A 23,408-nucleotide genomic window follows, 5' to 3' on the forward strand; every position below is an offset into this window, starting at 1 on the left:
TCTACAGCACATGCGCAGGTCTCCGGAAAAATGGCGCTTGCCCTGTGTTCCCAGAAATTTCTCTACTGTGCATACACAAACCACAGTGCAATTTTCTCAGTGATTTCTGTCTGCAGCGATTGCCAATGTAGGACACCAGTTTGGTAAGTAAAATCATATATGGGTGCAGGGTGCACCGCACACACTGCACGCATTATAGATACTATCAATGCAATGGTCACACCCTTGATAGGCGTGTTTAGCATAACAACACCATTTTTTTATTCTGCATGCAATGGAAGTAGGTGAAATATCTCACGTCCAGCTACCACTGTAACTGTGTATGTGTCTGTTTCCCATGGGTGAATTTAAAGTGGCCCTTAAAGAAATTCTGAAAGTGGCCTCATGTAGGCTGGACCAAATAAGCTGTAGGCCCACTATACAGTACAGAGAACAGCCACATAGTTCAAAAAGCATCCTAGTGAGCACCACACTTTACAGTCAGCATTTCAATGGCCCACCATACAGCACAAAGAGCAACCTACTGACAGTCATACAGCATCTCAGTGACCTCCATACATCACAGACTGCGACCAAGTGATGGCCATACAGTACAAACTTCAACCTCATTACCACCATACAGTATAAATAGCATCCTATTGAGTACCCTAACATACAGACAGCATCCCAGGTACCACTTTAATGGCTAAATAGCTTTTCAGTGACTGCAATACATTACAAAGAGCACCACAGTGACAGCTATACAGTATATTGAGCTTCCTAGTAACTGCCATACAGCAAAGAAAGCATCACAGTGACCTCTATAAAACAGAGATAGTCATAAACCCCACACAGAATCCCAGTGACTGCAATACAATACAGATAGCATTCCAGTGACCATCATGTAGTACAGATGGCATCCCAGTGACTGCCATACAGTACAGACAGCATCCTAGTGACCACAATACAGTACAGCCAGCATCTCAGTGAACATCATACAGCATGTCAGTGACTGCCATACAAAACAAACAGCAACCCAGTGAACCACCATAAAATACAGACAGCATCCCAATGACTGCATACAGTACAGGCAGTATACCAGTGAGCACCACAGAGCACAGACAGTATCCCAGTGATTGACATTAAAGTGACCACCATAAGCATGGAAATAACCCAATGACTGCCATACAATACAGACAGCAATGCAGTGACTATCATATCATTCAGAAAGCGCAAAGAGCATTCCAATAAGCACAATAAAATACAAACAGCATCTCAGTGACCACAATACAGTACAGAGCATCCTAGTGTCCGCCATACAGTACAGAGGTGCCCAGTGACCATAATCCAGCATCTCTGTAATTGCCATACAATACAGACATTATCCAATTTACCATCATACAGCACCAACAGCATCCCGGTGACCGCCATACACTAAAGACATCCCCAGTGACCACCCAAACCTGTCTCTAACACTATGTATACTGTATACATAAATTTATATTATCTACTATTTACCTGACTGCTTGCTAGATCCTCACTTGTGAAAAGCATTCAATTGAGAAGCTCCATGTGCAGTTCAGCAGCAGAAACAGGTAGCAGCAGGCTGCCTGTCTCATATGCATAATGTCACTGCTGGGACGAACCTCATGCCCCCACCCGCAGACCCCTCCACCATGGGTTATGAAAAAAATGTGATAGAAAAAAAAATCACCAAGCCCAATTAGGAATCTATTGGGAAGATTCCGGTAAACCCTATGGCCAATCTGCCGCTGTCTTTCTCTGTGCTTGGCGCATATATATGAATTATATATATTGGTCACGAGCTGCCAGCTGAGAGATATTTACATGCTGCCGAGATCAGTAAAGTACTCAGAGTTGTAGCAAGAGCTAGAAATCAGGGTGTTCTAAGGTAAAAACATAACATTTGTGTATTATGATAATAACAATAATGTTAACATTTTATCTAAAAACATTTTTCAATTACATATTATCGTTCATAATAACAGCAAATGCAAACTTCCATTCTAAATGAATATCTACGAGAGTGGTTCAATAAATAAGGTAACAATACCTCTCATTGTGTCATTTTATTTGACTCATACATACAGTATTCGTATAATTAACAGTATAGACTTGGTACAGATTATTTTTCCACGTAGTCCCCATACTTTTATAAGCATTTGTTCCAACAGTACACCATGGAATCTATCCCGGCATAGAAGATATCAGTGTCAAGCACCTGAAGCCAGGACATGACGACTTGCTGAACTTCACCGTGGCTTGCGAATCGACTTCCACCCAGCTGCTTCTTCAATGGGCCAAAGAGATAGAAATCACTCAGTGCCAGGTCAGGGTTATAGGAAGGATGGTCAGGTACCTCCTAATGGTAGCGCTGTAACTCATGCGTGTGGTTGGCTGAGGGTGGCCTGGCATTATCGTGCAGCAATATGATGCCTGTTCACAGCAACCCAGGTCGTATTTGATGACTTGCCCTTCACAACCAGCTCAATGTGTCACAATAGCGGACAGCATTCACAGTATCTCCCTTGGTGAGTAAATCAACAAGAAGCACACCCTTGTGGTCCCAAAACACTGTTGCCATGACCTTCTTTGCTGACGGAGTTATTTTAAGGTGGGGACGTTGCATATTTCCATGTCATGGATGCTTGCTTCATCTCCGGTGTCACATGATGTACCCACGTTTCATCGCCTGCAACAATACGCTGCAGGAACTGCGTCAAGTGTACAGGAGATTTTCCCATCCTATTGATTTTGTGAACCTCTGTGATTTGCTTGATACCCAGCATGAACAATTTCTCCTGTACCCCGGTTGCTTATGAACGATGTTGTGCACAATACCCAACTGAGATGTTCAGTTTGTCAGTAATATCACTAACTCGAATTCATCTGTCCTCCGGAATCAGATACTTTCAATGCAGCACAAATTGTCATCTTTGGTGAACGTGCTTGGCTGGCCGGATTGCTGCTCATCTTGAACGTCTGTCTTGCCATTATCAAAGGCAGTGCACCAAACCCAAACCTGTTTCTGTGACATGACGTTATCATCATATTCCTCAACAAGTTGACAATGAATTTCAACTGTGGATGTGCTTTTTAGACGCAGAAATCTGAGCACACTATGCACCTCAATGTTTGATCATGTATCCACCAGCCCGCCATATAACTGATGTTGGGACAGTATGACTGATAGGTGCAGTTTAATGGGCGTGAGGGGAAGCAGTTGTCTACCTGCTCTGGCCTGGTGGGAAATTAGAATGCAATAGAGAACATTACACATGTGAGAGGTCTTGTTACCTTACTTATTGAACCACCTTCGTATTCGAACTAATTGATATGAGACTTTTTTCGGCAGAACAGCATCTTTGATACCTATCAATATATGCGGGATATCCCCTGAAAACAACTATTTTTGGGGGGCTACCCACAATTATTAAGTATCCCCCAAATGTATCTATGGAGACCACAGCATATACTGTATTGTAGATATCTGCTGTGATCTCTCATTTTACCTCACAAAAGAAGCTCCCATAGAAACCTATGGGGGTTGCTTTCTTGATGACTCTACCAAACATTAGCATTTGTAGCCTATAGGCTACACTTCTGGGAAAGGGTACTGGGAAAGGGCTCTAAAGGACCCCTCCCCGGCACTTACCACCTGTGCACAGTGGCCTCTGGAAACTAAATGTAAAGTGTTTGCTAATGCAATCACTTTACTTATACACATCGCAGGGACGGGCTTCTATCGGAGCCCCTGTCTCTCAATGTGATCAATGATACATCCGGGTGGCACTTAATTTCTTATTGCTGCGAATAGTGGCAACAAGATATTATAATTATCCAGTCAAAAACCCTATAATCAATATATGGGCCCACTACAATAAATTATCTTCTGTAAATAAATATAATATCTAACATTTTTGCTATATGTAAATTTGTAAATACTTTGCCTTAAATGTCACACATACCTGTACCATTTATCATGTCACAGTAGTTATCACTCCAATAAGAAACTGAGCTGAAAAATAATATTTTTTGTTAAATTATTTGACATTATCCACTTGTTCAATTATTTAAAAGGCAAAACCAGAATGACGATGCCAGCATCCCAACAGGCTTACCGACGCCTGATGGTCGGTATCCTAACCCTATCCCATAATCCTAACTCTCCCTTCCTGGTGCCTAAACCTAACCTCCCCTCTTAGTGCCTAAACCTAACCTTCCTCTCCCCGCACTCTAAACCTAACACTCCCCCCTTAGTGTATAACCCTCCCCTAGTGCCTAACCCTACCCTAACACTAACCCTCCCCCTAACCCCGCTACTTACCTTTGAGATGCCGTTGCCGGGATTCTGACACATGTCGGGATCCAACGCTGGCATTCTGAGCACCAGAATCCCTGCAGTTGGTATTATGATCCCATCCCCTCTCTGGCGCCCGCAAGTACACAAAGGCTAAAATTAGCATTTGTGTCTAAGCACAAAGTCACCGTCGAGGCTACAATATCGCACATCTCTGAATCAGGCCCATAGTGAGGGAAAATGTGTTCATAGACAGGCTAGAATTGATTCTGTCGGTTGCTATTTATTTATTTTTGGTTTAACAAAACTATCTGCTTGTAGTTAAACCATATTACTGGACTTTCACATCATTTACTACATGCAGTGTTATACAGTCAGGTGCATAAATATTGGGACATTGACAGAATTTTCATATTTTGGCCTCTATTCACCACCACAATGGCTTTGAAATGAAACAAACAAGATGTGCTTTAACTGCAGACTTTCAGATTTAATTTGAGGGTAATTACATCCAAATCAGGTGAACGGTGTAGGAATTACAACGGTTTCTTTATGTGCCTCCCACTTTTTAAGGGGCCAAAAGTAATGGGACAAACTAAACAATCCTAAATCTAACTTTCACTTTTTAATACTTTGTTGCAAATCCTTTGCAGGCAATTACAGCCTAAAGTCTAGAACGCAAAGACATCACCAGACGCTGGGTTTCATCCCTGGTGATGCTCTGCCAGGCCACTACTGCAAATGTCTTCAGTTCCTGCTTGTTATTGGGGCATTTTCCCTTCAGTTTTGTCTTCATCAAGTGAAATGTATGCTCAATCGGATTCAGGTCAGGGGATTGACTTGGCCATTGCATAGCATTCCACTTTTTAGCCTTAAAAAACTCTTTGGTTGCTTTTGCAGTATGCTTCGGGTCATTGTCCATCTGCACTGTGAAGCGCCGTCCAATGAGTTCTGAAGCATTTGACTGAATATGAGCATATAATATTGCCCTAAGCACTTCAGAATTCATTCTGCTGCTTTTGTCAGCAGTCACATCATCAATAAATACAAGGGAACCAGTTCCATTATCGTCCATACATGCCCACGCCATGACACTACCACCACCATGCTTCACTGATGAGGTGGATCATGAGCAGTTCCTTTCCTTCTCCATACTCTTCTCTTCCCATCACTCTGGTACAAGTTGATCTTTGTCTCATCTGTCCATAGGATGTTGTTCCAGAACTGTAATAGCTTTTTTAGATGTTGTTTGGCAAACTCTAATCTGGTCTTCCTGTTTTTGTGGCTCACCAATGGTTTACATCTTGTGGTGAACCCACTATATTCACTCTTGTGAAGTCTTCTCTTGATTGTTGACTTTGACACATATACACCTACCTCCTGGAGAGTGTTCTTGATTTGGCCAACTGTTGTGAAGGGGTTTTTCTTCACCAGGGAAATAATTCTTCTGTCATCCACCACAGTTGTTTTCCGTGGTCTTCCGGGTCTTTTGGTGTTGCTGAGCTCTCCGGTGCGTTCTTCCTTTTTAAGAATGTTCCAAACAGTTGATTTGGCCACACCTAATGTTTTTGCTATCTCTCTAATGGGTTTGTTTTGATTTTTCAGCCTAATGATGGCTTGCTTCACTGATAGTGACAGCTCTTTGGATCTCATATTGAGAGTCGACAGCAACTGATTCCAAATGCAAATGTCACACCTAGAATCAACTCCAGACCTTTTACCTGCTTAATTGATAATGAAATAACGAGGGAATAGCCCACACCTGTCCATGAAATAGCTTTTGAGTTGATAGTCCCATTACTTTTGGCCCCTTAAAAAGTGGGAGGCACATAAAGAAACCGTTGTAATTCCTACACCGTTCACCTGATTTGGATGTAATTACCCTCAAATTAAATCTGAAAGTCTGCAGTTAAAGCACATCTTGTTTGTTTCATTTCAAAGCCATTGTGGTGGTGAATAGAGGCCAAAATATGAAAATTCTGTCAATGTCCCAATATTTATGTACATGGCCACCATTTATCCCAGGAAACAGCATTTGCTATTTGTTCCCATGACAATACCTATATACACACACATGTATAAAGTAGAGATGTGCAGTTTGGTTTTCTTGAAAACCTAACACACCTGAACTTTAGGGTTTCGAGACGAATCGAGTACCGGCTCGAATCACTTTTAGGGTTCTGAGTAGAACTGAGTCTCGGCTCGGTCTTCTGTAAGTTTGGAACTCGGATTTAAAAACAAATCTCGGTTTTGGATTGCATGTAAACAGGTCAAAATTACATGATTTTAGATGTTTTTATCAATAAAAAAGCAAATCCAAACCAAAACACTTGAGGGTGGTTTTACCAAACACTTGAGGGTGGTTATAAGGAAACCGCATTTACTATTATAATATGTTTACTATATTCCAGCAGACGACTGGTCTGACCAGTGCTGGACATTAGGTAGATGTCGACAGTCAAAATGTCTACACCGTTATCTCGACATTTCAAATGTTGCCAATCAAAATGTCAATAGGTACAAAATGTCGACAAATGAAATGTAGACAGCTGAATATTATGTTAGTATTTTTTGCTAACATCTTTATATGGATTAATGAATATAAAATAAAATGGTAGCGGCTACAAATTAATTTACTGTATTTTACTTTAAGTTTCAAAAATGAAGTTAATGCTCCTGCATCTGCACTGCGAAATGTGGTAGGATTGATATTGATACCAGATGTCACACTGAGATATTTGCTGTGGTTTCACCGTTTTCGATTGCAATAGGTTTCTATACTGTAAGATGACCAAGTTCCGTAATGGGACCCCAGTACCTAATGCCATCTTAAGATGGCATTATCTATTGTAGCCAAAAGGCTAGATATCACAGAATTTACCTGGAGATGGATCCCCCGGATCCCTCCCAGGTAGTGGACACTTGCTCATGCATGGTCTGATGACCGCGCATACACAGTAGGCCGCTGGGGGTCCCGCGACACAGAGTAAAGTGAAGCATCAGCAATCACTTTACTTTATACCTCGCAGGGACGGACTTCTATCGGATCCTCTGTCCCTGGTTGTGATTCTCAATTTTTTATTGCTATGAATAGTGGCAATAGCAATTTCAAATTATAAACCCGATTAATAATTATATGGACACCACAGAGAGAAAAGGACGATTTAGTTGTTAACATGGAGGATAGATTTGAGAGAAAAAGAGTAACTATTGGGAAAAGAATAACATAACTAGAACTGTCTGAGAGAGTGAGAGAGGCAGGACTGGCACTGCAGCTGCTTCTTATGTGCCATAGAGTATGTAGTCATTATGTTGACATTGACAATCACAATGTTCACAGTCAAAAGGTCAACATCATAATGTCAACTTTCATTGATATAATGTTGATACCATAAAAATGCTGACACATGTAATGTTGACACAGTCAAAATGTCAACAATAACAATGTTAGGGCTAAGGTTTAGGGATTAGAATGAAAAATGAGTGTCGACATATCTATATGTCAACATTTTGAATCTTGACTTTTTGAAAATGACAACATTTTGTCAGTTTTGACATTTTTCATTGTGGGTGTCGACATTCTGAACATGTTGACATTTTGTACCTGTCGACATTATTGGTGGTTAGATATTGAATGTTAATATTATGAATGTCAACAAAATATACAGAACCACACCATCGGCTGCAAACCCACATCTGCAGAGGCTGGTGGAGTAGAGAGCCTAGAAAGCATGAAACCCACCTCCTAGAGTGCATGCACAACTTTGGCAAAAGCAAGGCTCAGGGAAGTCTCTACCCCACCCAGGTAAGTACATGTATTCTCTCTCTCATATATTATATATATATATACATACATACAGATGTGTCCACATACATCTAGCCTCTTTGCGCCTTATACAGCCCCTCTAGTTGCGCAATTCCGTAGCATGACTCGGTAACGCCAAGTGTTACGTTACAGTGTCACAGCAGCTGACACTGTAACGTAGCATTACGCATACAGATACACCCGCAGCCGCACATAGAATGTAGGCTGCTTGTGCGTCCTATTCAAATCGCTGTGCAACTAAGACTCATTTGAAGGTAAAAAGTCGCACAAATAGACGCTCGGTGCTACCGAGTCACACTGCATTCACACGTTATGTGTAACGGGACTTGTGCATGTGCATGTGTATAATAATCACAGAGCAAGTGCAGTGATGCTGAAAAAGGGAAGACTATGGGTCATGGGAGGAATGCATGTGGGGGAGTAAATGCAGCCCGCAGTCACTCTGACACAATATAGTGATGTGATATTCTGCTCCTGAAAATACCCTTTCTGGTGCAGAATATTAAAATATCTTTGATATAATTTTATATTACGTCAAACATTGTTTTCTTTTAAATAAAATGTAGAATATATAAATTACTCAAGGTGCGTTGCTGTGCTGATGACCTACCTAGAACAACCAAGTACCCTTTTTATAAAAAAAAGTTAAATCATTTAAATAGTACTGTATTAGAAATAATTCATTATTCAGAGTGTACTATCTCAATTCTTTATAAATAATTTCCCCCGATTAGGGTTATTGCTGGCAATAATCCCATTATGAGAAAAAGCCCTTTCACCGGCAATAACATGTTTTCTGCAGCAGAAGGGCTTTTGGGCTTTTTGTCATTTGATATATCAACCGAGTCTTATACTTAAAGCTACTTTTTAGTGATGTAGTGCAAGTCATAGGTTGTGTACTACCCCCTAGGGATGGCTATTGGCGGGCTATCCATCAATGGTGCTGTCAGTGATTACCATAGATGGCATGAAACTATCAATGGTAAATCAGTGGGTTTAGCGGGGCATTGGGGTGTGTAGTTAAGCTCTGTGCTCCCAGCGCATATAGGCCCTGATTCAGAGCCGGACGCTATTTGCGGTCGTTCGTCCACAAAATAGGGGTGGCTATTCAAATGAACCGTTCGCTCTTTGCCTGAACGAGCGAACAAAACTTGCGGTCGTTGTTTGAAAAAATACGCCCCCTGGCCGCTCGCATCCTACGTCATGTCCGCTATTTATTAGATTAATCGAGTACATCGACCAGCGTATGAACTGCTCGCTATTCTTGTGGTTGGTTTTTGCTACCACAATCTTGCGAGCAGTTATGGCTATAAAATAAGCCAGTGACGTGGTCAATGACGCTGCTGTATTAATTATGCACACCCTTAAAACGCCCGTTTTGACCTTTAAGCATGCCTGCATTCGGATCTCCACTCCCCGTTTTCAAGCACCTTCCCCTGTTACCACCCACATACGCCTCATTCTGTCACTCAAAATAGCAGGCATTCACTATTTCGCGAACAAACAAATTTGGCCGCACTGATGGTTTGCGCATGCGTATTACGATCCGTACGCATGCGCAGTTGGGCAAACATCGCTCGGAGCGAACGAGCGGCCGCTTACGTGCGGCTCTGAATCAGGCCCATGGAACACAAAAAGCATTGGCTCCCAGTCTGCCATCGATGATGGAGAACCAATGGATCACCTCCATTGATGGCAAAAACATTTACCATCTGTGAAAAACCATCAATAGTTGTTAACCATCAATAGTTGTTAACCATCGATGGTCAATAGACATCACTACCCCCCTCCAGAATAAAGAGTGTCAACTAATCCCTGTTGCTCTTCTAGCTCAATGCAGCCTTGCCTCCGAAACTAGAGCTCTTATATAGTTTACAGGAATACACAGGACATTCTGAAGCTCACTGCATTCCTGCCTCTGATCTGTGTGTTATCAATGATCATGGAGTCTCATGAAGATTGTAAGTGTATTTTTAGCAATTTATAAATATCAATTGATGTCTATATAGTTTGTAAAGTAGATTTAATTGCCTGATTTTGAATTCATTGATGTAATGAAATTGGACTACTCACAGCCTCTGCAAAATATTTTTAAAAAATATTTCTTATTACCAACGACATACCTGCCAATATTTGGGATTGGGGAGCTGGAGCACAGTTTGTATAATGAAGGCATGCACACAAAAAGGAAGTCTGGCCTCATGGCACAGCTCCATTACTGTACATTACACAGTATGAGCATGACCATGCTCCACTCCCTATTGAGGCTGGGAGCATACCCAGCACTTCCCAAGCTGCTGGGCTGTCCCCAGCCTCTCTCTTCAGTGTTTGGATACCACACATTAAATTAATTTGTAACAGTTTCCAATTTATTTTATATTCAAATCCATGATAAGATGCTTACGGCACATACAACCATAATATTCAACTGTTGGCATTTTGACTGTTGACAATATTGGGTGAATACTGACATTGTCATAATCAGCTATTCATACTAGACCCATTCTGTCTTAGACAATTCTTCCCACAGATGCTTTTGAGCACTGTTAACTTTAACCCAGAGATGTGTCTTGTAAAGATGTGTTTTTAGTAAATTTTAGAGTCACACTACTTAATTTGTACACCAGTGGTTCCCAAACTGTGTGCCAGATCCCCCTGGGGTGCCTCAGGACACTTGCAGGGGTGCCTCAGGTTGGAGGTCCAGCACCAAATCAAACCTGCAAAGTGTTTGCCCTTAGTAAATTTGCGAGTAGGGAAAACAGGTTAAACACGCATGACAATGCATTCTCGCCTAAACACGATTCTTAGCAAATTTACCCCTTAGAATACATTTGAAATCAGCCCTTGATAAGGGAATAATATTCCACAAGACTGAGTTTGAGAAATTGAATTCTGTTTATCCAGTAATCCCACATATGTATTACTTCCCAAACTCCACAAGGACCAGATTACTCCCAATCATTTTGTGTATAGATTCATTAACCTCTGCTCTTTATGACACATTTCTTGAAAAATCTGTTGTCAAACTCCCCTCTTATCTAAGAGGCTCCACCAGATTATAGAACAGATCAAGAAGATTCCCTGGCATGAGAACTATTGGTTTTGCACCAGTGTAGCCTCCTTGTATACTTCTATCCATCACAATCACAGTCTACAAGCATCTTACCATTATTTACATCATCAGTCCCCTCTAACACATACTCTACTGTGCTCTGAATGTGGTGGTGGGGGTATCTGCCCATGTGGCTGTGGGGGGGTAACACCCGGGGGAGGAAATCTAGTATCAGTGGGGGTGGGGTAAATAAAGCAATATGATGCTGGAGGGGGAGGTGGGTAAAATAATAATAAAAAATTACACTGGTCACACGGTAGGAAGAAGGATACATGGAATAAACTGAATCAAGGTTTAAACAATAAATTATTCATACACAAAATTAAAAATATAAAAATAGAACTGTACATCAGACCAGGATCACCCATTAGACAGTCTAGGTTCCTACCTAGATGGTACTGAGGAGCCCATATTACTTTAAACCCATGTTTATATGTAGGCTTATTATACTATCCATTTTAAACCAGGACACTCATGAATTACACATGTTCTGTGGCTGATTAAAACCAGGTGAAATGTAGACTTCAAGTCAGCCAGTCACAGAACCTGTGTAATTCATGAATGTCCCAGTTTAAAGGATTAGTATGTGGTATTTTTTTGACAAATGGAAGTAGGGAGAACAGTGTTCAATCCAGTATCTTGGCTATGACCCCATGGGGTCTTAAACAGACTCTGTAGTGCATGCAACTCTCCTGCCCTAGTCTGGGCTCAAGTGGCTTTTCCACAAATCCATATATTTTTATAATATGAATGAAGGCTAGAAATTTTTTCTCGCTTAATAGTTAAACATTTGTTTATATTACCAGAAATATACTTAAATACATCATAGAACAGGTCAAAAGAAAACATACTGACATTTGTCCTTTGTATCTGGTAATTAAGGAAACTTTCCTGATGTCATCCTTCCCATTAAACACTGTGTAAGGCCCATCTGCTGTTCCATTGTACTGTAAATTAAAACATAATACAAGTAAATATATATTCAGTAAGTTTGGTGTAGTTCATATCAAATCACTAACAAAACAAATATCTATATAGCCTAGCAACTGAAGACACTGTTTCCTAAATCTACAGTCTCTAAGAGCCATAGATTTACTAAATGGCGGATGTGTCAGGGTTTTGAAAATTATGGGATCCGCCATGCATTTACAGCAGGTCCATTGTCAAAACCACTGTCATATTTACTAAATGTTGTTTTCGCTTCTAAATTTTTTCCAAGTCCCCGAATAACTACATGGGTTGAAGAGGACCCCATCCTTATGGATGTGAGTGAGTAATAAAGTGAAGAATGAGGAGGGGTATAGGGGTATGTGTTATGAATAAGGATTTTTTTCCTATAGTCTGTGTTCTGTCTTTCTTTAGTTCATTTATTTTTTACATATGACTGCAGGTGCCAGTCGGCCTTGGATGCAGGATATGCTGGCACTTGTGGTTCTCTAAGTTCCGGGATGCACTGACAGCCATTTAAATTTGACATGACAGAGCTAGTTGTGACCTGCTGCCTGCCAGTTAATAAGGAATATGTTCTTCTAATATTAGCTGAATATTCCTTACCCCACACACCCAGCCCAGGGGTGTGGGGAATAACGGTAGTGCAATCAGCAGGGATTGGTTCTTCCCAGGAAGGAGCCCACTGCAGCAAGTTGACCAGCGTAGGACTGTTTGGCTCTATGGCAGTGAGACAACAAGCTGCATGCACCCCCCTCACCCCACCCCTTGCTATACTGCCACCAGTCCTGGCAGTTAATGCCTAGCACTGGTTATCTGTGTTGGTTAATTTCAAATTTTGGAGGTTCCTGTAGATCTGTGCACATCCTGGCTGAAGGAATTTACCTTACGCCAACCATTCTCTGTTCCTGAAAGCCGCCGGTGGCCATCTAATGAATGCGGCATACAAAATAGTTCACCACACTAAGTCAACACCATAGGGGCATACTCAATAGGGTGCGAGAATCGCAAAAAACCCACACCTACAAGATTTTTCCTGCAGGTGCGGGTTTTTTGCTATTCAATTAGGTGCATGTTTTCTTTAAAACACGTGCCGGGAGGTTTTTATTCTTGCACCACCTGAGCAAGCGTGATTTTTCCTAAAATCGATGATTTTAGGAAAAATCACCGAGACTTGCACTGACACCCCCGCGGCACCCCCCCCCCTGAGCACTAATTAAGCAATTGGTAATATCCAATTATCTTAATTAATCCTTAATTACTTTCCTCATGCTGTGCTGCCTTCTTCATCCAGCGTTGGGAGCCGGCTCTTAAGCTGCAGCGATGAGTATGTCAGTGTATGTGGTGTATGAGTGTGTGTGTGTGTCCGTCCCACTGTCAGTGTGCCCCCGCATTGTTAGTGTGGCCCCCTGTAATGGGCGCTGGGAGAACTACATCTCCCAGCAGCCCTTGCCCCTCCTACCAGCCCCTGGGACTCCCAGCAGCCCCCTCTGGGCTGGGAGCCGCGGAGATGACTGGAGACCCCCTGCCAGGTAAGTGTGTTTTGTTTTGTTTTTCTAAAATTATGCAGTGCGGGGTTCACAGCTGAAAACCCCGCGACCAGTATTTTTGGAATTGTATACCGCGGGTATCGGGAGCGCGCATACCTGCAGTATTTCTAAATTGGGCGCGAGGGGCACGAAGTTTTAACCTCGCTAAACCTCACGCCCAATTGGATATACCTCATAGAGTTTGCAAAAGTACCTCACAAGTCACAGGGTACTCTATTCCTAACAAGCCATCTGTCCCTTAGTGCTATACTAGTTATCATCCCATACATGGCTGAATTTGTTTTGTGTGCATACTGTCCCCACATTCATAAATGTTACACTGTTCAGCATTCACACACCTATTATGTTTTACATGTTGAAAGATGGGGGTGTAGATGTGTGCACATTGTTGTTGGAGGAAGTGACCTTATTCCAACCAATCCCTGCCCCGGTGGCCATCTTATTTGGTTGTTAGTTATGCAGCAAAGATATGCATTACTACAGCTACAGTGTCCTGTCATTTGTACACTGATTCAGCATTTCAGAAGACTCTACAGACCCCATACTTTTGTCCCCCCCTTGTTGTTTCCACTACCAGACTTGGCTTCGAGGCCTAGTGCTGGCTATTAATTTGCAGGAGACCCAACAACCTTTTTTTTTTGTCTCCTGAAAATATATTTAGAAGGCTGCAATGAACCTATGTGTCTGTGCATCTCTGTACATAAACAACGCTGTCAGAGACAACTATTTTTTTTCATCAACTTTAAATCCTACTGCTTAGTAAATTTGGTGGTTGCTCACCTCTAATGGGGAAAAATTGGGATAGTGTTTTTCGGTCTAATTTATTTTTTGTATAATTTTCTCGAGCCAGATTCAGCATACTAAATTGGCGGGATTAAAAACTAAAAAAAAGTATACAGAGAGAAATGTATAGATAAGCCTTTAAATGCACTTATCTGTGTATTATAATTAATTTCCAGTGGCCAATTTAAAAGTCTTCGGAGGCTGTTCACTGAAGCCTACTCCAGGCTTTGCTTTCCCTGGGGGAATCCAGGTGGAAAGGCTGAGTTAGAGTAGGTGAGACAGTCCGGAACCCTGCTTAATGCCGTCTCCAGATGGCGTTATTATCACAGGGCTCCCCCTGGTATTGTTTAGCAATTCTCTTTCACAAATCTAGTACATTTCAAGCAGATCGCATTTCTCATTACAAGTATGGGAAATGCGATCTGCTTACTAAAAATGTGCGAATTTAAGGGCTTGGAGTCATTTTTTACATGCCCTTTCATACATTTAGGTGAAACTAAAGTAATGTGAAAAACACCCATTTTTATATTATTTTAGTAAAAGATGATTGATAAATAGGGCCCATATTGTCTTTAACAATAGATTTGCGGCTCTGTCCAGTAAACATCAGTATAAGAAAACTGAAGGCACTATCTTCTTGTGGTTACGAAAACAGAGACAAACAGCTTTGTGACACTTGTATTGTTAAGTTCAATCCCCTCAGTTCCGCTAATAGAAATCTCGCAGGCCCCAGGGCTAGAGGGTGGTGTGTACAAGCAATGGGGCATGGCTGGCCACGTCCGCTCAAACAGATCACCATGTGGGACGTTGCTCCTCCTTCATGCCTGGCATGGACCCACACCAGTCCCCACAGAGAAACCCAGGATTGAGTAATTAGTAGATTGAGTAATCTCAGATAAACATGTTCAGTACATAGGGCAGTTATCTTTCAAGGATATGCATGAAAATTTCTTTGGGAACAATATAGCTTCAGCAAACACTTTTTACACTACTTTTTATTATAACTTACTCTTGACTGCTTATTTGCATTATATCACCACACTGGCACCTTTAGTTAAACTATGCTGATGATGCACATACAGTATATGAAATTAACTAAAGTTATTAAAAATACTTCATCTGTTTACATTTACTTAGATTCACAGTAACTGTACATACTTTAACTGCATTATTCTTATACATACCGGATAAAACACTCCCGTTGTTTTATCTGAGATAATAAAATCTGGTATTTCAGCCAAAAAAGGATCACGGTAGCCCCACAGCAATTCTTTTACACTTCTACGTTGGAACAATGATGAATTTGATCTCTTTATAAAAGTATTTAATAATGTATGCATATCTGGAAACATGCCAGGAGCAGCCTAAATACATAAATGATATTAGTACACAAGCATTTACCTTTTTGTAGCATTCATTTGCTGAATAGCAATATAATGATAAATAAAATGTTTGTTTAAAAGCACTAAAACAAATTCAAATAAATCTCAGACTAAAGTAAGGTCCATTTTCAGTAAAGCTCTTTTCTGAAAACCCAAATTTTAAATACTTTTGTGTTTGTGATTGTGTAATGCAAATATTAGAATATTAGAAATGAATACATAACATATCTTTAAGATTTGATTTAGTTTTTTCAGAAGTATTACTAATGTGGCTAACTCTGTCAAGTATACCATTCACTAAAATCTGTCTCTTACTGGAAAATGTACTTGCAGTCATCATTGCCACATCTAAGCACTAATTGCCACATGATATATGCTATCATACCCTCTAACACCATACCAACCATACAATTATGACCACCTTAATATTCAGTCTACAGTGATCAATTTTATGTTGCCCTGTCTTACCAATATATAGTGCAATGCTCGCTTGACAAGGTACCAGACACCATGTGACCAGTAAACCAATCTGCACACACTTTACTTGTATGCATGGATACACTTATCTCACTGGTATGCATTACCCCCTCAATCAGTACATTTAGCTGCACCATTTCACCAGTAAACAGAACCAATTGAATGGTAAATACACCCCATGTAAAACAAAATACAAGCCAGTATCAATTAAACCAGTAAATATACCTTATTTCACCAGTATCCAATAATGTATATATGTCAACCAGTAAACAGGCTCATTTTAACTATTAAGAATACTTAAACAATTGGGTAATCATTTACAATCAGACATATTAGCCTACCATGCATACATAAGAAAAGATGCATTCAAAAAGAGGGTGTTTATGTGTATATGTTGAGTAGGACGCATCTCAAGATTCATCCAGCTCAAAACCAGCAGTATTTGCGCCAGCTATACAGGTTTGTACATTTACACCCCATGGTAGCATAGGGATGTAGCTTAACAGTGTAAAGGGGAACGAGAGAACTATCGGGGCAATTGTAAGAGATATGGTGGAGCAGTGAGAGTTTTGTATTGGGCAATGAAAGAGATGCAGTATGAAAGGGGATTGAGAGAACCATGAGAAAGCAATGAGAGAGCAATGAGGTGCAATGAGAGAACTATGGAGGGGCCAATGAAAACTATATTTCGGGGGCAATGAGAGAGATTTGAAGGGCAGTGAGAGAGATATGGAGGGGCACTAAGAGAGACGTAAAGGGCCAGTGAGAGAGATATGGAGGGAGAGGGCAAGGAGAGACCCATGCATACTAATTCTTTATGTTGGTTGGTGACCAGAATAAGTTGTTTTTGTTTCCGTAGTCTGAAGTCACAATATACACAGACAAACATTTATAGATTCCACTGTATAGTCTCGTATACAGACTCTCCTCTGAGCTGTTGCTGGTTATAAGATTTTCAATCCTCCAACCACTCAAAGATTCAACCAATTTGAGTGCAGAACAATTTCTATGAATGTTTCTCTTCTGGGACCTTTTTAAGACATTGTCATGCCAGCAGTTCTGCTCGATACCTGATACCACCATACCTGAGACCACCATACTCCACTGTATCCAAGAGATAGGAGAAGGGCACTCAGCAATAGACCAGGTTCTGTACTCTGACTCTGCACCACACAGCATCAGATGGTGGTGGATAAAGCTCACAATACTAGACTGGGGGCAATTTTATTTGGCCTCCCCAATTCAATGAGGTGGCAAACTTAAGTTTTTGGTTTTATTAACATTGTAAATCCTGTTACATTGCTGGAGCCACTATCACAGTGGCTCTGACACTAGTAAGAAATACTGCTCTGACCATTTATCGGGAGGGCTGCAACTTAATAAATAGTGCATGGAGGATAATACACAGAAATTGCATCTTATTACTGAGTGAAGGCTGCAGCGTGAGCTGATAAAATAGACTCATGCTGACATGCAGGCGTGTGCTGTCAGCCATACACTTAAGTGCTACATTTGTGACCTTCAATATCTCAAAAAGATTAGAGATAAAGAATTAATTTAAACAAAAACAGCATAAACACTTCTACTATTCTAAGTTTTATGGGTGATTCTTTTTCCTTTTTGCAAGCCTTTAGTTTTAAAAAATTGGGGTTTCAATTGAAAAAAAATCCCCTCTGTTTACAAACTGCTCAAGATTAGCCTAATAGGGTCCCCAGAAAACATCCATAACAGTCCAGTTTGTCATAGTAATTGCCTACCAATCTTCATGCAGCTCAACATTACCAAAAGACCCAGAGATGTAATACCAGCACCTGTGGGTTTGGTTTTTGTCTTATTTTAATTCATATAACTAGTTTTAGAAACAGGCAGTAATCAGTTAAATCATTTCACAAATTCATAAAATAAGCATCTACACAATTATACAGAGTGTAATGCAATAAATCTAGATTAACTTGTAACACCTACAGTACATACAGACATAAAACACTTCTGATGGGTCCAGTATATTAGGTTGACAGTCATCATATCAGCATGTTTTAATGTCAGTAATGCATTTGTCAGGTATCCCTAACTGTAATGTCAACATTTTCAACATGTCATATGGCAACATTTTGGCCATATCGACATTTACAGGATGTCGACATTTTAACAATGTCGACATCAGAAATGTTGACATTCTGGTGTCGGCATTATACATGACATAGTAAAAGTCAACCTTATGTCTGCATACCCTTCTGGGTCCTATATCTCTATCACAGCTTTAGTAAACTACACAGATGGGATTACTAGGGAGCCAAATACTAGCAAATTCAACTTAAGAGTAAACTTTTGGAGCTGCACACATTAATTACACGGAATTTACCAATCACTAACCAAAATATGGATATAAAATATGAATGCGCAACAAATCTCAAATTGTGCAGAAGCACCTAACCCTAACCACCTAGACTGCACATAACCATACTGTCCATCAATATTGTCAGAAAAGTAACTTTAGAAGAGGTGATGTAGCAATAGAGGTAACAGTGGCTATGTGGGCCCATCTGTCATACCAATTGTCATATGCATTAATGGCTTCCCATCCTGTGTGATCAGCCCATTTATGCAATTGGAGTTATATAACATAGGCTCACTGCATGCCTGTGAGAGATTAGAATACATTTACAAGGTTGTGCAAAATACAGTAGGTGACAAAAGGACGTATCTGTTTTAGTTGAAGATCTCCCTGAAATCAATGTTTATAAATTAATTTACATATTTACATTTTTAGCATTAATTCGTAAATAAACATGCAACAAGTTTTGCATATGTATGTTTGAGCAAACTACAACATGTAAAATCAATAACATACATTCATGGTAATAAGCACATTTATCAATGAAAACTATACATTTGGCATCTTATGAACTTTGGGTTTGATGCAATACTGATCGCAACTGCAAATGCAATAGCAATTACGCACACAGTTCAGCTGCCATAGTATGCTAATCCATTGCGATCGCTATGCCCTCGCTGCACTACACAAGGATGCCCACTTTACCTTAAACACATCTGGAATGTTTAGCAAGACTGCGAAACCATCAGTGCAATAGAGCACCATCGCAGCCTCACGAACACTTGCACAAGCTCTGACCTTACTCAGAAATTGCTAACTTCATCGCACACTATCAGGTCTCAGGCTGCACATAGCATCGCAGTGGGTAATTTATGCACGCCCCTGCAATGGCGTTCATACACACTGGCACGCCTGCGTTTCCCCGACCACCCCCCCTCCATCACCACCCACAAACGGCACTTCCTGTCAATCTCTCTGTGATGTGTCTGCATAATCACTGCAATCAAAGTCCCAATCGCAGCGGCTGGTTCCTGCACGCGCACTGCGATACTTATGCTTGCGCAGAACACAACAATCGGCCGATTGCGTGCGTAATCACAGTTGCTAATGGTGATGAATCAGGCCCTTTTTTTTAGTTGCTTTAGTTAATGGCATCTGTATATTGCACAGTTATCAGAAGATTCAAATTACATAGTTTGCTAATCTTAAAATAAACGGTATACTTACAGCAACGGCAATATTTAGAACCGTATACACATCATTTTCAGATCCCAAAGACTTTTGTGGCTGAAAGATGGCTTCATTTGGTTGATAAAAAGTCACAGTGTTATTATTGTTATGCGTCACATTGGCTTTATGCAGGTGCCGGACTCTTTGAAGATAAAATAAAATAAAACAAAAGACATTGGTACATTTTGATAAATAGGCTCCATAATAGTCACTAAACACAGAATAAAATAGATCAGATGGATGCGCTGATTGAACTAGATATCAGAAAAATAGATTTTAATTTTGAATCCTCAAAGGGGAGCATTTCTTGTGTTATTTATCCATCTAACTTTATCTTACTTTCTTTCCCCCTTGTAGAGATGTGTCGCAGGGTTATGTATATTGTTCTATATATATAGTTATACAAGAATTACAGTAGGTATGATCCTGCACCAGTAATGAAAATACAATAGTATCAATGTCTATTGATTTCATAATATTTATGTGTGATGCTGACTCAGTTATTAGAAAAAGTTCTTATAGTAAGTAATACTAGAAATATTTCACAGGAAATATTATATTCCAATAAATTATAATACTGAGGTGCTACCCTACACTCTAATGAATACATCAGTCAAAATAAACAAGAAAAGAAAAGTAGAGTTTTAATTCTGGTGCACTATATTCAGCTCACGCTGAACATCCAATTATACTGTTAAAATTAAATAGTCTTTATTAATTTATCATTAAAACCATATCTAATGGGGTTACCAATCAGGCGAAATATTTAAAATATAGTCAAAAGTTAAGTAGATATGTGCATAGACAGGAAAAAGTGTATTTAAAACTTATATTTATTCCCACTGGTATGTATTTCACTTTGGGATTGGCTTATAATGTTTAATAGTTCACAGTATCCTTATAATATCACTTATATATTACATACAGGTTTGTCAGTCTATCTACATTACCCTGTTTCAGCAATATTTTATTTATAATAGGGCGTTTTTCTACAGCTATCGTAGTGTAACAGGTTCTGTAACTACTGAATTATAATGTATCAAATCACAGTTACCAGTCTGAAAAATAGTTATAATAGTAACATATGCGAGCGGCCATCGCGACCATTGGGCTTGCGACGAGACCCTTGCAGTAGGGTCTCGTTACCGCAAGCCCCAGTGGACTTCCTGCACTATTAGAGCAGGAAGTCCACCTACTGACATCACTAGTGATGTCAGTAGGGCCGCCCACAAACAGAGGCGTTCCTGCAGGAACGCTTCCATTTGCTCAGCCACCCCCCTTCCCCGCCTTCCAAATGGGGCAGCTGTCAATCAACATCGACAGCTGCCCCTTTTGGATGCGAGCGCCGGAGCGAGTGCTTTTTGTGCACTGGGCCACCATCAACCCGCATGCGAGCGCAAAGCGCTTGCGAGCGGGTCTAAATCAGGCCCTGCTCCTGCTGGTTGTTTAGACATATATCATCGGGCAAATATGTTGTACAACCTGACAATAGTGTCAGGTTCAGCATGTTTGCAGATGATTGATTGAGCAGTCGTTCAGTGTAGGCACATCACAGACTGACAAACGACTGCACGATTACAATGTCATAACCCTGCAGTCTTTTGCCTGTCTTCTAGCAGATGTATGCCTTAAGCTATACTGATGAAGTATGGTTAGCAAGCATGTGTGATCATTAAATACAAGCCACACCCAATACCCTCTTCACTAAAACGGCCAGCAATAAAAGTAAACAAAAAATGAGTGAGCAGCATACCATCACTGATTCACCATAAAGTCCTGCCTTAATTCAGACCATAAACTGCTGATAGAAATGATTGACAATTAACTAAAAAATAATTTCAAATGCACCACTTCAGATTCATTAAAGCACCTGAATGATGCAATCTGGTATAGAGCATTTAACAAAAAATATAAGGGCTGATTAAAAAGTAATAAGACTGCCTCTGTTTTTCTGTCCCATAGGTAGACGTGGCAACGCTATGCTGGTTATTGTGAAGCTCAAACATCGATGTGTCTGAACCTGCGGTTGGACTGCCGTAGTCTTCTTTGTTTGGTCACAGTGAGTGGAAGATCTTTGAATGTTTCGTCATGGCGGATGAGGAAGATGTGTCTGTAAGATTACGTCAGAGATGTGTGATTGAATTTTGTGGTAAACTTGGAAAAAGTGGAAATGAAACTCGTGAAATGTTACGGCAAGCATACGGTGGAGAAATAATTAGCCGTGCTGCAGTATTTTGGTGGTGGAAGCTCTTCAAAGAGGATAATATGCGAGTGACTGATGAAGCGCATTCTGGGAGACCATCCACCGCTGTTACAGATGTCAACATTGCCAAAGCTGTGGAGATGTTGCAAAATGACAGAAGATTAACTTTACACATTCAAACGAGTTCAGCATATTGTGACAAAGGAACTGAAAATGCATTGTGTGTGCCAGGTGGGTACCCAGAAGTCTCACAGAAGAGCAGATGCAACGACGTGTTGAATCTCACAAGAACAGTCTTCGAATGTCGGAGAGGATACCCGATTTCCTGACATCGATTGTGACGTGTGACCAATCGTGGATTTGTCATTATGATCCAGAATCCAAACAACAGTCCAGTGTATGGAAACACGCAAATTCGCCTCCGTCCAAAAAATTCTGTGTGATTCCTTAGGCGTGTAAAGTCATGCTTCTGCTGTTCTTTGATGTGCACGGTATGATCCTACAGCACTGGGTTCCCCATGGACAGACAATTAATGGTGACTACTATGCAAACATCCTGAAAACCCATTTGCGTGGAGCCATGGGGAAGAAAAGACCACATTTGCTGAAGAAACAGTGTTTTTTGCTTCAAGACAATGCCGACCACATGTTGCTGCTGTTGCATTGGCAGCACTGACTGAAATGAATGGAACAGCACTGGAACACCCTCCATATAGCCTGCACTTTGCGCCCTGTAATTTCTGGGTATTCCAAACACCGAAAAAACAACTTCTGGAAAGAAGTTCTCAACAGATGATGAAGTGAAAAATTCCACAGCTGCAACACTAAAAGTGATGTCACAAAACAGTCTACTGCACGTCTTTGAAATGAATCTTTGTCGAAACGCTGCAAAAAATGTATTGAATGTGAAAGACGCTACTTTGAAAAAGGAAATGTTCAGATTGTGTGGAGTCATCTGATTCTGAATAAAAAGATCAGTCTGATTACTTTTCAATCAGCCCTCATAATTTTCTATGCATCTCTAAAGCTGCATACACACAGTACGATATCAATGAATGATATGAACGATAATGATATCGTTCAACGATAAATTGTTCATATCGTTCATTTTTATGCAGTGACTAACCAACGAATAACCAACGATGCGCGTTCACGCATGAATGATAACGATATCTATGAGCTTCCATACATGCAGGCCAACTTGCAGGATATTGTCAACTTTGCCTGTGCAGAGATCTGGCAGGATGACTCAATTGAAAGAT

The 23,408-nt window shown here is 40.5% G+C and overlaps 1 protein-coding gene across 1 annotated transcript in view; it reads right to left on the bottom strand.

Moving 5' to 3' along the window:
- Positions 1-23,408, bottom strand: part of CD36 (CD36 molecule (CD36 blood group)) — a 46,411-nt gene that overhangs the window by 15,612 nt on the left and 7,391 nt on the right. Inside the window, exons 3-6 of the mRNA XM_088468933.1 lie at positions 19,941-20,085; positions 15,704-15,883; positions 12,094-12,185; positions 3,969-4,018 (exon numbers count right to left, since the gene is read on the bottom strand). Coding sequence (XP_088325059.1) covers positions 3,969-4,018; positions 12,094-12,185; positions 15,704-15,883; positions 19,941-20,085 — 467 coding nt within the window. The remainder of the gene's footprint in view (positions 1-3,968; positions 4,019-12,093; positions 12,186-15,703; positions 15,884-19,940; positions 20,086-23,408) is intronic.

Source organism: Taudactylus pleione, unplaced genomic scaffold, assembly GCF_031769625.1.
Source record: "Taudactylus pleione unplaced genomic scaffold, aTauple2 ptg000086l, whole genome shotgun sequence".
Lineage (NCBI taxonomy): Eukaryota > Metazoa > Chordata > Amphibia > Anura > Myobatrachidae > Taudactylus > Taudactylus pleione.